The sequence below is a fragment of the Lissotriton vulgaris genome, chromosome 11 (assembly GCF_964263255.1).
Source record: "Lissotriton vulgaris chromosome 11, aLisVul1.2, whole genome shotgun sequence".
NCBI classification, from domain to species: Eukaryota; Metazoa; Chordata; class Amphibia; order Caudata; family Salamandridae; genus Lissotriton; species Lissotriton vulgaris.
Window position 1 is genome coordinate 78099929 of NC_141699.1, and position 15375 is coordinate 78115303.

The window sequence follows — 15375 nt, forward strand, 5'->3', positions numbered from 1 at the left end:
GTGTTTATTATCCGATAAACATTGGCGCACACTGAAAATTCCCCTGCATCCCACGGATTTCCCTAGTTCCCCCTGGGAGAAAGTGGGGGTAGACTTTTCGGGGCCATATTCCATTCTCCAACAGGAGAATAAGTACATTATTCTTTTGGTAGACTATTTTTCGAAGTGGATGTACTTTGATTTTGTTAAGACTCCTGATTCTGATTCCACTATATCCTTTCTCAAGCGGGTGTTTGAGTTAGAGGGATCCCCCAAGTTTATCGTCACTGATAACGGAACTCATTTTGTTTCGGATAAGATGTCTAAATTTTTGAAACAATTAGACATCAAACAACTCAAAGTCTCCCTTTATTCCCCAGCTTCGAATGGTCTCGTCGAGAGGGGGAATAAGGTGCTTAAAGAGGGTGTTCAAACGGCGATTTCTTGTGGCTACAATGTGGTTGATTTCGTAAAACAAAAAGTGTGGCACTACAATACCTCCCCACACTGTGTAACTGGGATCTCCCCGTTTTCCTTGCTTAGAGGTAGAGAGGACCGTTCTGTACTATTCCCTTCATGGTTGCATCAGGACTCTGCTGGTAAAGTTATCGATTTGGATTCTGTTAAGAAATCTGTTCTAGAAAAACAGAGTCAAATGAAGCTACAGTTTGATGGTACCTCAGTTGGTAAATTAGTAGACCTGCAGGTTGGTGACTGGGTTTTAATCAAGAGTCCAGGTAAAGTAGTGAAAGGACGCTCAAAATTTTTTGCACCCATTCAGGTAATTAAAGTAAGTAGGGGAGCAGCCTTTCTGGGAAAAAAGGGTTGGTGGAACAAACGCCAACTGGTGAAAGTCTCTGATCACCAAGCGGAGATTATAAAAGGAAGGAAGCATAATGGTTACTCCAATAATTTGGATTGGAGTTTTTGGATGGATGTTCCTTCTGTTTCCAGTGTTCCCAACCATTCCTTTTCACAAGCTCCTCAGTCCTCATTGCAAATCCCTGGGGAGATTTCTCCGGATCCTGTTGTTAGTCAGGGTGCCCCTTCTTACACAAAAGTTTCTTCTTTCGGCAGACACATCAGGGTCCCCGAGAGATATAATGAGTTCATTAGATTTTAAGCATTTGTATTATTTTTGGTCAGATCCAATGTGTTTTTTTTTTTTTTTTTTTCTTCTTTTATTGACTGTTGTAAGGGGGAAGGTGGTGTAATGGCGGGCTTCGCTCGCATCGCCTTTCTCGTGGGTTTTGGCTCGTGGGGTTTGGCTCGTGAGTTCGACTCGCGTCTTATCACGAGCCAAAGCCCGAGGCTAACTTTGTTTCTTTTCAAAAGTCGTATCCACGAGCTGAGGCCCGTGCTTACTGTACTAGCATGTTGTGTTTCAAAAGCCCTTCCTCGTGCTTGGTCGGCTGTGTCTTCCCGTTAGCCATTGTAACCGCAGGCTTAACGGAGACAGGACGTCCATCACGGGTGGAGTCATGTACTATGGATTAAACTTCTCTTACCTGGAATATTCCGCCTCTTCCTAATTTATTACAGCCCTGCAATGTGGTTTGGTACAGGGTCTACTCTTTTCCTTGTGCTAATCTTATTAGCTCCCAGAATCTAGTTGAGTCTTTCATCTGGGCCGCAGATTTTAATTATTGACAATGCTTTTCTTCCCACAGACGCTTGGCTTTGTCAATGGTCCTGTAGTAAGTCTTTCTCGCTACAGATATACCAGGCTTGTCTTTTGCTCTTATGGCCATCGACAACTCCTGTCTCCTTATCCTACATGTCTCTGAATACCACAGGTTTTCAGCCTTTGGGCGGGGGGCCTTACGGCCATCTTTTTCTTTAATCAAGAAAAACTCCCCTACCTTCCCCAGAGTTTCCTGGTAATCCTCTGTGAGCTTTGAGTCATGTATGGCCACTAAGATGGGACTTGTTATAGCATCAAGTTTTGCGATGCTCTGTTCCATGACCTCCCTGATGGTTACCAGTATTACTTCCTGCTTTGCGACCTCAGGCCATCTCAAGCGACGGCTGCAATTGGAGGACGTTATCTCCCTTATCAGCAGCCATGTGGGGCCAGCCAGCTCAATAAAGGCAGTAGCCCGAGCTCTCCTCAACTGCATAGAGGGTTGAGGTCGCTGTCGCACCTGGGGATCACCTCCATGTCAATGAGGTTAGCCCACAGCCCCACATCAAGTAGTATATAATCGATGCGCGACGGGGAACTAGATCTATTATAGGTGTATGCTCCCATGGAGTCAGATCGGGTTCTGTGTTTGCTGCTCGTAAATTGTGCTCCATCGTCAGAGCATTTATTTGTACGGCTCTTTGTGATCATCTTTTTATTGGGGCTAAACTAAGTTGAGGAATAGCCCACTTGGAGTCCTCGTCACCAGTGCCCAGGACATCTTCACTGCACAGGGGTTCAAAGGTGCAATTGAAATCGCCAGCAACAATGATCCCTGTATCAGTGGTGATGGCTGACAGTTTTGTATCAAGAGTTTATATAATAGAGCTAACTTGGGCTCCTGTTGACCCTCTGGCATAGATGTAAAAAATTTCCAATTGCACTTTATTTTCATCCCCCCCAATAGATAAATGGAGGATTTCCTGGGAAAGGGTGTCATGGTTAGATACTAGCCAGTGCAGCTCGATGTTCACCCAGATCATGAGTCCCCCCGATGGGCGTCCCCTACCCGAGGTGGTCGCGGGGATATGGTATGTGGTAAACCCCGATTTATAAAGAGGAACCAGACTCCATGTCTCCTGGAACAGAATTATATCATAATTACCTATGAATTCATTCCATTCAGGATCGGCTAGGTTTTTTTGGCGGCCCGCTATATTCCAGGATATTAACTGGATTGCCCCCGGCATTTTACTGCTAGAATTAGCCTCGTATAATAACCCTTCACCCACTGTACCAGAATTTTCAGGCACGATCTCCTCATTGGTCGTGGAGACATCAGCAGTTTGGTCAAAGGGAGCTAGATTTGTGACCTCCCCACCTAGTGAGTGTAGATCGAGGCCCAGGGGAAGAATGGGTGCACTATCTAGTCAGTCATTTTGGCTCAGCCCGGAATCCTCTGGCACATGGGCCTGCTGCCAAAGAGGAGACCGGCGGATCTGGATGGAAGAGTGTTCATGAGGTGATGTTCTGAATTCCAGAATTAATAGATTTTCTGTTATAGTGGGGCCCAGGAATTCAATCTCCACGCAATCGGTCGTGGAGTCAGCCCTGGAGATCAGTCTTACTCTAGCCATATCTTCTCTTAAAACAGATCTGCACCCCCTTGTGTGCCTCAGCCAGTGGATTGCTTTATTGTGGATTAACTCTTTACTTTCAAAGCCCCCAGCCATGACCAATTTAGGAACATGAGTCATGTACACAGTGGGCCTAGCAGATAGACAGTGTGGCGGAATGGCGTGTGCACCCAAATTTAGTGAAAACTTGTTCGCAGCAGGAATAGGGCGAACCACTGGTTGCTTAGGCTTCGTGGGTAGGGCTTGGCCCAGGGGAGGCCCTGTTGGCATAGGGCATCTCACAGAGGCTGCATATGAGGTGGGAATATGAGGTGGTCTGCATACCCTCCCACCACTCTTTGTGTCATTAGCCATTGGTGAGGGGGTATTTGAAGAAACCTCTCTAGGTTGAGCAGGACCTACCTTATTAACAATCTTAAGTTGAACCTGTAGAGTGGATGGAACAGAGTCTAGACACCTGGCCCCGCTCCCTTGAGCTAGACCCGCCACCTTCGCAATTAAGGATGTCACTAGATTTTCCAGGGTCTGGATCCTATCTAGGAGCTCCAACTTAGTGGTCATGCATAGGTTGCAGATAGCATCTCTACCCCCAGAGACACTATCAGAATGAACCCTCACTGCCGATTCAGAAGTGACTGTTATGTCTGTGGGATCTAAATTCAAGGGAGCAAACCTATTTGAACATGGGACCAAAGGGGTTCTGGCTCTGGTGCCTTATGGACAATAATATCTTGGTCTGATCCTACCTTTGGCGAAGCACTAGGGCTCTGCTTGCGGGGATTCTGTTTGGCAAACATTGGGGGAATTAGTTTTCTTTGCAACTTAGGTGAAGCTCTGACAGACTTTTTTGAAGGAGCATCTAGTACAACAGTACTATTCCCAGCTAGAACCTCTTCACAATTATTAACTAGGTCTTCAATTCTAGTTAACACCCAGTTCATTGCTGCATGGGCCGTTTTTTTTGCCTTTTTCCTCTTTTTAGTAGAGGGTACACCCCCACCCTCCATGACTTTCCGTTTTCCCATACCAAAAAGGTAGGGTTAAAAGGAGACAGACAAAAATTGTTACCAGCGGAACAGAGGCAATGTCAACAATACAGATAATTGGACCCGTAAGGGGCAGCAAGAAGTGTCCAGTGTTGACAAACAGTAACTCCAGCACCCCCTCTGATGGCAAGATTGTAGAGACAGTACCTTAGAGGGTCCGCAGCATCACTCAGCAGATGAAATGGGGTAGGCCCAGCCCGGCCTCCTCTGGCCCCGGACGGACACAGACGGGCCGCCCTTTGCCCGGGCTTCACCTGCGCAGTGGTGGATACAACCACTTAAGTAGTACTAGTGGGCGGGGAAAGAGTGGCCTCAGGTGTGTGCTGCAGGGGCTCTCGGGCGATGTAGTCCCCCTGTCCGCCTCAACCAATGTCCCAGCAGCGCTTCTTCGGCTACGAGCGGCTCCCACAAAGCGGGGGCCGCGAGCCGTAATGAGGGTGCTGGAGGCGGAGAACCAGTGGCCTCAGGTGTGTGCTGCAGGGGCTCTTGGGCAATGTAGTCCCCCTGTCCGCCTCAACCAATGTCCCAGCAGTGCTTCTTTGGCTACGAGATTTTTTATTTACAGGAAGCAGGACCTTCCTGTACAGAAACAATCTTCCCCTGCACGCAGACATGGTGCAAGGGTGCCTGCATTGGTGCTAAGCTGATGCGCTTAGCTCGAGCACAGGGGGAAACGCAAGGCTGCACCATATTCTTGCAAGTATGGTGCAGCCCTGCGATTCAGAAGTGGCGGAGCGTGTCATTAAGCCAACTAGGCTAACCACCACTTCCCTTGTACATATGCCCCTCAGTATCAAGAGGAAGCAGGTGGAGGTGTGACCTGGAAGCCCCACACCAGGAGACCCCCATCCCTATAGTTGAAAAACCCATGTCATTCCAGTACCTTTAATCTTCTGCTTTTTACCTAATGTAAATTACGTCATTTTGACTGTTATGAGCTGCTTGGAGCCCTGCCTATGATGTGCCCAGAGTTAAAGGCTCTTTTTGTGCTTTGTTTGCGCACATGGAATGATCAGGCTTTTTATCAAGTGCATAAAGGGTGTGAAGCTGCTTATAAAACAGAAACAGACTGGCAGAAAAACCACACAAAAACATTGTAATTACAAAGGCACAGCAGCGCTGGCTGAAGAAGCAGCGGCAAAGAATGCAGTTCACTTCCAATATTTATTTAATCACTCACAGGCACAGCTGCGGCCGCGGAATGCCAATCTCCCTCTCCGAGGGGGGCCAGCGGTGTGTGCCAGCCCACAGCGTTCGGGGTGTTTGTGGATGCCAGGCACACAGGAAGGATGCAACAGTAAATACCTGCCAAGCTGGGGCATTGCTGCTCAGAGAGGGACCGTGGCTGGTCTAAGAAGCTTGGTTTGGGCCTATCATGAGGTTGAGGGCCTTTAACAACCATTATAGCCCGAGGCAGAAGGGCTATAAGGCTATTAGAATATTCCACACATTGCAAGTACAGTGTTCTAAATTAAAAATGGAGAAACGGATAGACAAACATTGGAATGTAGGAGCATCCATTACTGGCCCTGAGCCACAGCAGTGTCTTCAATGGAGCTGACAGCATTCTAATGTTATCTTAATAACACTGGGGTGTTAACACTTTTGCTCACTCACTCATTCTCTCACGGACTCTCTCACAGTAACCCTAGTGTCTCACGGCACTCATGCATACACCCATCACTCATCACTGTTTTCTCTGCCCTCCAATAGCAGTCCCCGGTCATGTGGCTTTTACCTCCCAAGGTTCAGTATTCAGCAACTTCTTGTATTCTAAAAGTTTATCAAATAACAGAGGTTTTTCTCCAAGTGGTTCTGATTGAGATCAAATAGACAACAAAAGCAAAGCAACAAGGAGAAAAACATCCCCGTTATTCACATATTACCCGTTGATGATTTATTTTATGTACTGCCCCCAAAATCATCTGCCCCACCTTCCAATTTCTGTGCAGGGGCAGAGAAGTAAAGGAGGAACCATAAACAATATGGCAACAAGCTGGCAGTGCCATCTCAAACCAGTGACCAATTTGCCAAGGGATTCTGGCACAGAGCACTTCATCAGAAGGCCCACCGTATGTAAAGGTATCCTTTCAATACTCTATTTTTCCTGTTAATGACTTCCATGTAAACTGAGGTGGTTGTTCCTGATGCATAGGAAAAAATGTTCCTTCATGTGATTGATATTTGAGTTTCGTTTTTCAGAAGCAAACTCCAGCTTTGGGGTCCTGCCATGACATGCTCTACCTCTCCCAAATATTACATAATAATGAAAGTACTGCCATCATTGCTTAATTTGAGCAGGTGGTTTCAGGTACTCAGCACCGGCACTTAATTGCCAATATCAGCACTTATTTCAGTCTGCCACACGGTGGCGCTGTTTGTCTAATATAAAGATAAGCGCAACAACAGTTGGTTATTAATTCAATATACCTTAAAGTGGCTATTACCTGCCTTCCAAGTCATTCCTACAACTTTGGGCACCTGGGTTTGTCTGAATTGTAACACTTGTAGGGTTTCATGGTTATTAGTTGCATTGATTCTGTCGTAGATGGAGCTGATGGGAGCAATGGCTTGGTGCAAGCTGCAGTGGACTCCTGATGAGGGCCACAGCACCTATACTTTCACAAATGAAGCACTGACTGCCTCTCTGCTTTCAGAAAAAATGCTCAGCTACTTAGGACTGAGGATTTAGAAGACGGCAGGTGTTTGCTGCCAGCCTCTGGAGGTTGGGCCTCCACCACCCCAGGGGACAGGCAGACTGCTGCACTCTAAATAGTCATGCAAAATGTTTTCAGGTGAACTTGTGGTCCAAATATATGTCAATTTACCTCAACATAACAGGGTGAAGGTCTTTGACACTGTGGAAAATTACCCACAGAAGCAAAAGCAAGAAAAAGCAGGTTTCAGGTATTTGCTTAACAGGTATTAATGACCGACGGCTTAGGCCATAATGAAGCATGCGGCATCTCATTAGTCTTCATATACCACGTCACAGGCACCATAAGAGACACGGCTTCAGCAGATAATGGAACTACTGCGCGTACCTGATGGGGGCCGACTCGTCGCCTTTGTCCAGCCAGTCTTGGGGAGGGATGATATACATGCACCACAGCCCCCAGTTGTACCCGTGTGCAGCGTTGGCGTACTGCTGGACTTCAAAAGTGTTGAACTTGATGTTGTCGATGGCGGGTAGGACAATGCGTCGGCGGTCCTCCTTGATGCGCGTCATTGCTGGCTCCACCCTGAAGGAGAGCATAGAATTTGTTAAACAGAAGATAGAGTCTATTGCTGAATCACTGAAAACAGTTGGAATTGTATTGCATTTATTCATAATTTAATTTATACTTTTATCACAAACAGCTGTAAGAGGCAAACAATAGGGATCCACAAAAATATCACATCTACCTTATCATCTACCATGCTAAGGTAGATGTGTATTTTCTATTCTTGTCTTCATATCTACATATGTTGATGTTATAATGCTGTTCCATGTGTTGGATGCAATATAATGGATTCAGTATATCACATATACATTGCAATATATAACATTCAATAGAGTTATTAGCCCATTCCACAATGAGGCTCTGAAGCACTGGTATAGGCCCAAACCATCTTGACATGATACTGACAGAGTTACAGAGGACTGAGTGCACATCTTAGTGAATGAGTGAGTCAGCAAACAAGTGAGTTGACACTTTACACAATAATATGCCTGTGCCTGGATGTGGCCTGCCAGACACATTGTGAGTGAAGTAGTGTGGCTCACTGGTGTGAAGTAGTGTGGCTCACTGGTTAGAGGCGGCAGACCCGAGAGCAGAGGACGGCCCGGGACCAGGGTTCGATTCCAGGCGCGGCAGGTTTCTGGACCAGGGTCAGCGGACTCGATAATTCTCTCGCCTCGGTGCCCACTCTGATCAGCGATCACACTCGGCAACTCTGGGCATTAGCTTGCCTCATCTTCACTAACGGCCCCACCAGACCGCCGGGGATGCCTGGTCTCACCCTGGAGATACCCATTAAGGGACCATCTCTCAGGGAAGCCAGGAAGGGTTTCGCAGCGGTTGAAGCGCCTTGGGACCCTACGGGTAAGTAGTGCGCTATATAAATGCCTATACATTTACATTTACATTTACACATTCTAAACAAATTGAAAAATCTGCCCCTGCCTACACAGTGGCCTAACAAAACTTGAGGGGGTCCCCCCTGCAAAGCACACGAAGGGGGCCCTCCTGCCCAGCCCACCAGCTACCACTTTTGCTGAGGGCCATACCCCCGCACTCCAGGGGGGTGCGGGCCAGTTGTTAAGCCACTAGGCCTACAGAACACTTTCATTCAGGCATTTAATTTATACAAGCACAACCAAAGGCAATAATAGGGCTTTTGTGTAGTGAAAAGCTTTACCACCACACATCACAGGTACAGCATGGGCATCACCAAGGCTTGCCATCAAAAAGAACGTTTATATAATAGCTGGCAGCATAAATAGTGCAAGGTATATCCCACAAATACACACCAGGTTCAGAAGCAGCAGCAAAGCAAGGTCTTCTCCTGTACACCACAGTAATTGCATCAGGTCAGGCTTCCACACACACATGAAACAGGGACAGCAATAGCAGTGTATGCTTCACTCACACAGACCAGTAAAAGCAAGAGTATCAGCAGCAGAGCAAGGTGCAGTCCCTCACAGACCAGGTGTGGTATGTGGATCAGCAGTAGTGCAAGCTTCACTCACAGAACAGGCACAACTTCCCATACATAGAACGGCTACAGTAACAGACAGAGGGTGTGCTTCAACAGTGCAAGCTTCTCTAACACCAGTCTGCGTATGATTCTATGTGCGATTGCATGCATGGTGGTGGGTGTGATGAAACAACTCTATCATAAGACATCACAACATGTGCCTGTACATAACCAATAGGTAAGGAGTTGGTGGCAGCTACTCTCACCCCGCTTGGCGCCGACCTCGCACAGCCACGCTGGGCTAATTTAGAAATTATCAAGGGAGCTCGAGATCGTTTTTAAAATTTTGCACTTGTAATAATTTGTCACAATTCCTGAATACTGGATTTTTAAAAGCTAAAATGTGCTCCTGGATAGATATTTAGAGGCACACTGTGTACAAAAAATCACTTACTTGCACACATCTAGGGACTGGTTTCTCTGCCTCCTGACCCCTGAACCGGCACTGCAGCCAATCGCGGTGTGTGGAGGGCGGGGCAGAGACGGGCCACACGGAGAGTCGAGAGGTTAGCGCTCTAGACCTCCGCATTTGCAAGGCTATTTAGCCCCTCGTCGGCCCCAGCGCGCAGCGTTGGCGCGCAGGGTGGCGCCTACTCCTGCGCCTAAGACGAGCCAGAGACCAGCCCATCTGCACCCGTCCGCAACTGGACGGGGCCAGGGGCAGGATACTATGGTAATATCCCCCACTAACATGCGGAATCCCTGTAGTAGGCGCTTAACCTACACCTCACAGGTATTATTAGGGTTAAGGAGCCAATCATCAAAGGCATGTGATGTTACCTTACAATTTGACCTGGAAGGCCCTTTTACATGTTATACTTGCCATACACAGTTCGGCCTTGAGGTAGTGGCCAATAGCCATCAGCGGAATCTAGCCGCAAGGCGATGTAAAATACACAACATTGTCCCAGCTAAAACCACAGAGGACACTCCCCCTTTGGGGAGCAAAAATCTGCTTTGTAATGCGCGTTCGCTGGTGAACCGCGCCATACAGGTATGGGACCTGATATCCACAGAGAAGCCTGACCTATGTTTCTTAACAGAGACCTGGCTCAAGCCTCACTCAGTTCCAGCCATCACACTAGGTATCCCGATGGGATATAAGATTACCAGAATGGACCGCCCTAATAAATTAGGAGGAGGAGTAGCAATTGTATATAAGGAGGAGCTAAACATCACAATCTTGGAGGAAATTAGTACCCCGCGGATGGAATTACTGATCTTTAAACTTACCTCCGCATCTAGGGAAAATAGAAGGGGTGCGGTATTGTATCGACCCCCAGGTTCGAGTGGAAATTTTTCCATCTCCCTTATGGAGGCTCTAGCACCATTTTTAAAAGAAAACCAGAACTTCCTACTAGTAGGGGACTTTAATATGCATAGCGACTCAGAGAAATGTATGGAGGCCAAAACCCTATTAATGGACATGGACTATTTAGGTCTTAAAAAGATTAACAAGGGACCTACACATGAGGCTGGCCATACTTTGGATTTGGTGTTTTCCAACTCACCTCTAACCACGTGTATATCCCCCACCAAGGTAGAATGGACTGATCATTTTATCTTAAAATTCTATACTGATGCTATGGATAAGCCACGCATACAGTCCTCCTTACCCACTAAAAGAAGACCCTGGCACAAATTAACGGTGGACACTTTTCGAGAAGCCTACCAAGCTCCCCTGACTAATGATTATACGGGAACAATGTCAATTGAACTTAAGCGGTTTGAAAAGGCAGTTAGCGAAGCGATTAATTACACCATCCCGCTGAAAATATATAAACCCCGTCAGGCAGGAAAGCAAGAAATCTGGTACTCCGAGGATCTGAGACTGATGAAACAAAAAACCAGAAAGTTAGAAAAAGTATGGAGACAGTCTAGGAGACCGGAGGATAAGCAACATCATATAACCTCACTTAGGTCATATCACAAGGCCATAAGGACAGCTCGTAAAAGCCACATCGCGATGCAACTCACTGAGGCAGGGAAAGACTCTAAAGTTTTATTTAAAATCTTACAAACTTTCACTAAGCCTGCGGCATGCGAGACTGTAGAGGTTGCCTCTCAAGATCTATGTGACGGGATCTCACAATTCTTCATGAAGAAGATAGAGGCAATCTACGGAAAGATAATGACCTCAAAGATAACTGAGGTGGTTGATCCTAACAGTCTTTCCCATAACAACACACAACAGCAGTCACAGGCTAAGTGCCTAAAAAGCTTCCCCCTATCTCCTTAGAGGAAGTTACTGCTCTAGTGACCGAGATTAAGAGTGGTAGCCCTGAGGACCTCATCCCTGCCCGCATCATGCCCATGCTGGCGGAGGTCCTGGGCCCAGACATCCAGCAGCTATTTAACCTGTCACTAAGCACGGGAGATGTCCCGAGGGATTGGAAAAGGGCACTTGTGAGACCGCTGAGAAAGAATACCACCGTTCCTTGGACGGAACTTACCAACCTGAGACCTATTTCTCTCCTTCCCTTCATGGGTAAAGTGATAGAGAAATTTGTGAACAGGCATTTGTCTAGATATATTGAGGAGACAAATGGACTGGATCCATCCCAGTCGGGTTTCAGGCCGAGATATAGCACCGAGACCACCTTGCTGTCAGTCGCAGACGATCTACACTTGTTCCAGGATAAAGGTCATTCTGTTATCCTGGTTCTGTTGGATCTGTCTGCGGCGTTTGACACCGTGTCATATGACATCATGACCACCAGGCTTATTAACATCGGCCTGGAAGGTGGGGCTCTAGCGTGGTTGAGGAGTTTCCTGACAGATTGCACCCAAACAGTCACCTTGGGAGCCTATCGGTCAGAGGAGTTGGGGATCTCGAAGGGGGTGCCACAGGGCTCTTGTTTGAGCCCCACTCTTTTTAATATCTACGTGGCCCCCCTAGCGAACATCATGAGGTCCTATGGGTTAATCCCTGTGTCATACGCGGATGACACCCAACTCCTCTTTCCTTTTAAACACTTCACGGATGAGGTCAGGAACTCCCTTTCCCAGGGGATGAAGGTAGTGGCCCACTGGATGGCATCTAACTTCCTGCAATGCAATGTTGCAAAAACGGAGGTGATGCTGTTCGGTGAGGCCAAACTCCTGTGGTCCCCCGACTGGTGGCCGCAAGATCTTGGCCCAGTCCCAGAGCCCAAGCAGGTGGTTAAAAATCTCGATGTGCGTCTGGACCAGGAGCTGTCCCTGAAGCAACATTGCAACCAAGTGGTGGGGTCCTGCTTCCATGTCATCGGAATGCTGAGGAAAGTCTTTCCCTTGCTCCCTGACTCAACCAGGAGGACGTTAGTGCAGGCTTTAGTGTTGAGTCGCTTAGACTATTGCAATGGGTTGCTGCTGTCAGCAAATGAGGGAGTAACTGCCAGATTGCAGGTAGTCCAAAATACCGCGGCCCGCCTTGTTCTAAATCAGCCCCCTCGTACCCCCTCCAAACCCCTCTTGAACACCCTGCATTGGCTTCCCGTCAAGCAAAGGGTGAAGTACAAGACTTGTTGCATTATACACAAGTGTCTCCAGAAGAAAGGCCCTGTGTATTTGTTTAACAATTTTTTCCCCTATAAACCTTTGAGATCCTTGAGATCTAGTGAACAAGCTCTGCTGCAGGTCCCGAGAGCAAAAAAGGTTAGACAGGGTGGTAGAGCCCTCTCAATTGCTGGCCCAATGCTGTGGAACAGCCTCCCACTCTCCTTGAGACTTTGCAAGGAGTATCTCCTGTTTAGAAAACAGCTAAAGACCTTTTTATTCCAAAACTAGTATATTTTGTACATACCCTCTGATTATGTGCTGGAAGGTTGCCAAAGGCGCGGAGATACTCCTTTGGGAGGTGATCCTAGCGCGTTATAAACCCGCAAATAAAAATAAAATTAAAAAAAATAGGTATGTGCAACACTTGATCAATCACCACCACCTCACATTGCTCCCCAGGGTTACTCAGTTTCTTGTGCATTGGTCCCACATGGCCAGTTTGGCCCCTAAGTACCTACGCCAATGATCAGCCTATTTGTCTTGTGCTGGGAAACACAGCCCTGAGCCTTGGAAAGGCCTCACAGTCTCTTTCCTGAGCTGACAGACATATTGTACAGTTTCCTGTATTGCAGGGGTACAAATCAAAGATGTATGGATCTGCAGGGCTATGGATTATCTGGCGGGACAAGTGGGAAAGGGTGCACAGGTCAGATACACAGATCCCCCAATGCCACATACAAAGCACTTTTCACCTCTTTCTATCTTTCTATCTCTCTCTCTCTCTTTTTCTCTCTCTATCTTGTTCTCTCTTGCTACTGAAACATGAAATGGTTTGTTAGACTTTTCAGCCTTAAGGTGATTTTTTCCCTAAACTGTTAGGACTTTGTATACGTCACCAAAGCTAATCAGTGCTAAAGTGCATGGCCTCACTCCTTGAAACATGGTAACACCGACTTATCCCTAAATGGGCATATTGAATTTACTTGTAAGTCCCTAGTTAAGTGCTACTACATGTTCCCATTTTAAATGCTGATAGTGGGCCTGCAGCACTGATTTTGCTACCCACTTAAGAAGCTCTTTTAACATGTTTTGGGCCTGCCATTGCAGCCTGTATGTGCAGTTTTAAACTACAATGTTGACCTGGCATAGTAAACATTTGCCAGGCCCAATCCTTCCTTTTTAATACATTCAGGTCACACCTAGGGTAGGCCCTGGATAGCCCAGGGTGCAATGTATTTAAAAGATAGGACATGTACCTTTGCGCTTTACATGTTCTGATAGTGAAAAACTCTTACATTTGTTCACTACTACAAGGCCTACCTCTCCCATAGTATAACATGGAGTTACCTTATTGCATTTAAAAAGCTGTAATTTGGGAACAGGTAATCCATTCATGTTTGGTGTCTTTGGAATTGTAATGAAAAATCCTAACTCATGGTGAAGTTGGATTTTATGTTACAATTTTGAAAATGCCACTTTTGGAAAGTTTGCATTTTCTTGCCTCAGCCATTTTGTGCCTGCAGCCTGTCCCTGGGTCACATGACTGGGTGTAGCTGACAGATGGGCTTTGTGTATTCCTCCATTAGTCTGGAACCAGGACAGGGAAGGCAGAATGCCTCGGGTATTCAAAGGGATTTTTCAGAAGCTTCTCTACCTTCCAGGGAAGGGGCACCACATATAAATATTGGACCACAGACACCTCCTCTTCAGTGCACTTCTCGGTCTGGAGATACTCTGCCAGAAAGAAGGACTGCTGTGTTGCTGAAAGGATGCCATTCTGCTGGACTGCTTGCTCTGAAGGAACTACGGACGTGCTTCTTGCTGCCTGTTGCCTGGGTGAGAAGAACTTGACCTGCACCTCTTGAACCCAGGACTCCCAGAGTGACGACAAGGGAAGTCTGCTAGCCTCTTCTTCTGGGCCACAGGGACATAACAGGCTCCCATTCATCTGCACCAGCACCCAGCTCCAGCGGGAGCATGCCCCTGACCCTCAAGTGCTGCCTCTCAGATCCTGGTATGACGTCAGAGAGGCTACTTTGAAGTCTAAGGGCTCTTCACGATCTCCAACGTGCCTGGTGACACCGAATCCTTGATCACTCACAAAACCTGGAAACGTGAAGTTCCGTCAACCCGACTCTCCACGCTGCAGCATTGACTGCTCGCGTAGAGTGATACTGTGAAGGACCGGATTGACAGACAGTGATGACAAAGGGATCCTTGCACTACAGTGTCAACTGCCCGCAACACCCGGCCTAATCTTTGCACTACATCGATGACTGTTTGCGATGCTCCCCTGCTCCTCCGGCCCTCTCCACCGAAAATGGGGCTCTTGCCGCTGGACTGAGAAGATAACTTTTCAGCTGGACTAACCTGGTCCTTGTATCCATCCATGCTCCATCATGGTTGGCCTGAACTTGCGACTTTCTCCTGATCTCGCACGAAAAGATAGCTGCGGTTGGTGCTTTATGCTTTTTGATGCTATTTTACCCTAAGATATTTAAAGATCCATAACTCCGGTTCTCCTGATTGGATTTTTGATATTTTGGTCTTGTTTTATTTATAAAAAAATCACTTTAGTGTTCTAAACCTGTTATGTTATGTTATGTTGTGGGATCCTTTCGTGATGTGTTTTCACTGTGTTACTGTTTGAAGTGTTACACAAATACTTAACCCATTGCCTCCGGGTGGATGTATGACGTTACAACGCATACTTTTACAACGCTTACCTTTACAACGCATTTTTTACAACGCAACATCCATTACAACGCATTCCATTACAACGCATGCATTTACAACAAATTTTTAAAAACTACCTTTACAACGCATTCCATTACATCGCATACTACCTTTACAACGCATACCATTACAA

The 15375-nt window shown here is 46.9% G+C and overlaps 1 protein-coding gene across 1 annotated transcript in view; it reads right to left on the reverse strand.

Annotated features, from left to right (window-relative positions):
• GALNT9 (polypeptide N-acetylgalactosaminyltransferase 9) overlaps positions 1-15375 on the reverse strand; it is a 739748-nt gene that overhangs the window by 327545 nt on the left and 396828 nt on the right. Inside the window, exon 5 of the mRNA XM_086944705.1 lies at positions 7331-7528. Coding sequence (XP_086800831.1) covers positions 7331-7528 — 198 coding nt within the window. The remainder of the gene's footprint in view (positions 1-7330; positions 7529-15375) is intronic.